The 2,500-nt window shown below is 42.3% G+C and overlaps 1 protein-coding gene across 1 annotated transcript in view; it reads right to left on the bottom strand.

Moving 5' to 3' along the window:
- Positions 1-975, bottom strand: part of LOC119569090 — a 2,385-nt gene extending 1,410 nt beyond the window's left edge. The window contains 1 exon segment of the mRNA XM_037917408.1: positions 1-975. This exon segment is cut by the window's left edge and continues 176 nt beyond it. Within this exon segment, the coding sequence (XP_037773336.1) occupies positions 1-653 (653 nt within the window). The 5' untranslated portion in view covers positions 654-975.
- Positions 976-2,500: the final 1,525 nt, after the last annotated feature.

Genomic DNA, 2,500 nt, shown 5'->3' with positions numbered 1-2,500 from the left:
GAGGCTGGGTGTTTGCTGGGACGGAATGGTTTCCATAATGGATATGGACGGACAGGTTCATGCCATTCCCCCTTGACTTTGCTGTCACAGTTAGCAGGGAGTATCTGGCCTTTCGGATTTCCGGGAATGATGTGGCATTTGCCGTAAGCGCTACTGAGATCGGAAAAGTAAAAGCCCTCTAAGGAACATTCATTGATAATCGGTGAGTTTCCATAGCTGTAATGGTTATGTACTTGATGAGTGAGAATCATAGGGTTGGTGTTATTGAGCAATTCGGTTTGACTAGAGAGACCTGTCTTATCAGAGCTTTGATTGTTGCAATGACACTGGTTGGCTGCAGGAGTAAATGGGTAAATGTGAAAATGGCTGAGGTGGCTTTGGTTTGGATTCCTAGCGACTCCATACGCCTTTGTGTACCTAACGAAGGTTTCGTCCGCATCTGGACCGGCACCGGTTGTATGCCCTTCGCTTTCGCTCCTCCGCTGCACTCTCTTGAAGGCGTGGCCTCCCAACAGCACAGGATTAGCTCGCCGCGGGAGGTTCTCATTCAAGTGCAGAACCGCGGGGGGAACCATGGAGGCAGTTCGTTGGCAGTGGGCGTTGGATTCCTGGCCGCGAGGGGAGTCGCAGTTCCCCTCCAACCACGTCAGCATAGTCAGTCTAATGAAAACCCTGATTCCCTTTTTTGGGAGGAGGGCGGGTTATGCCTTAATTGTTTTGACTGCTAACTTTGCTCTCACGAAGTGCTAATCCTATGTCATAACATTCTTCCTTTGGGAATTAAATTATCTCAGAAATTACTGCCCGTTATGACCTCTTCGACGACGCACTTTGAGGAAAGTGAAGCATAATATGTTGAAATTCGCTTATTCTCCAGTATCCTTGGTGCTGACTAGGTATTGTTGAAGACAGTCATTTCGTTTAAAATGTATTGTTTTCTTGTGTGATGTCGAAAATCTTTTGCGCCTGGCGAGATGAGCCGCCAGCATGGATTCTTTTCCCACAGCCATGTCAGTCGGCGCTCAGCGTCCGTGAAGCCAGCGGCCGCGGGGGAATCTCCAGAGCTTCAAGCCAGGCACCCGGCTGTGTCATCTGCCAGTCTGCAACAGAGAGAGCGGGGTTACACTTGAGGCGAACAATAACAACAATGCGATAAAGAATAAGTTATCAGTGATATCCATATTGGTGCTGCAAAGCATAACAGATTCTAAGAACATTGTATTGACGACAATCACCATTATCATCATTAATAAAACTGACAAAAATTATCGAATTATTTAATGAAAAAGAATGATAAAACAGTACTGTGTTAGAACAAAATATACTTTGCTTTTCTACGTCTCTCACTGAATTATATATTTTTTCTGTTTTCTTTATTTCAAATATAATGTTACATATATTTTAATTGAGCTACGTATGTGAAAACTTTCAGTAATGAACTCTAATACTCATCAGTAGATGACGCATATTCAATAATTAGAAACTGAACGATGGATCTTGATAAATTATCCGACAGTTAAAGATATGTTCTATTTCAAGTAAGCATGATAAGCATGCGATAAGCGGCCAGTCCTAACGAGGTCCCGCACGCCACCTTTGGAAAATGCGCACTGACATGGCGTCCACGTGCCAGCTGTGTGAGGAGTCATGTCCTTGTCACGTTTTTGGCGCGAGACACGGTGGTCAGCGAGCGGCATCGAAGAAGGGCTCACTTTGATCCATGCCTTGACAGACCCTCGCCTGTTTTATCAAAAGCGTCTATTTGAATCGACAAACTTGTAAAGTGAAGCAGAAAGTTATTCCGAGAGGTAGATCTGGCAGATCAGGCGTGATTCAACAAGTGTTCTAGTGCACAGGTGATGGGGATAGAAAGAGGGAGGCATGATAAGAGGGTGGGAGGGAGAGAGGCGCAGTTTTGCTGTTACAACCATGACCTACACCTCACAGCAACTAGTTGCGTAGGAGCTGCAAGTTGAAATGAAAATGAAAGTGAAAGTTTGAAGATGTTGCTGATATCATTATCAAAAAAAAAAAAAAAAAAAAAAAAAAAAACGCAGCATCACCATTACCAATGCATATTCATTTTCTCTTGCAAATGAAAACTTGTTTATCCCACAAGCTTGCTACTATTTGCCCGTTGCGGCGCAAGATCGATACTCGAATCTTCAGAAATGTGATTATTCTAAAAATATTCTTGCAGCGTTCACCTGATCGGCCACTCGTTCACAAGCGCTCGATGACCGGAGAATAGTTTCAGTGAAGCGCTGTTTGGTGGCTTGCGAGGGATGACGAGGCAGGGCTGTGGTTATATATATATATATAATATATATATATATATATATATATATATATATATATATATATATATATATATACATATATATATATATAATATATATATATATATATATATATATATATATATATATATAAATATGTGTGTGTGTGTTGTGTGTTGTTGTGTGTGTTGTGTGTGTGTGTGTGTGTTTGTGTGTGTGTG

The sequence above is a fragment of the Penaeus monodon genome, unplaced genomic scaffold (genome assembly GCF_015228065.2).
Source record: "Penaeus monodon isolate SGIC_2016 unplaced genomic scaffold, NSTDA_Pmon_1 PmonScaffold_12474, whole genome shotgun sequence".
In the NCBI taxonomy this organism is placed as follows: Eukaryota; Metazoa; Arthropoda; class Malacostraca; order Decapoda; family Penaeidae; genus Penaeus; species Penaeus monodon.
The sequence above is the reverse complement of the archived record's forward strand: the minus strand, read 5'-3'. Positions and strand labels throughout refer to the sequence as shown.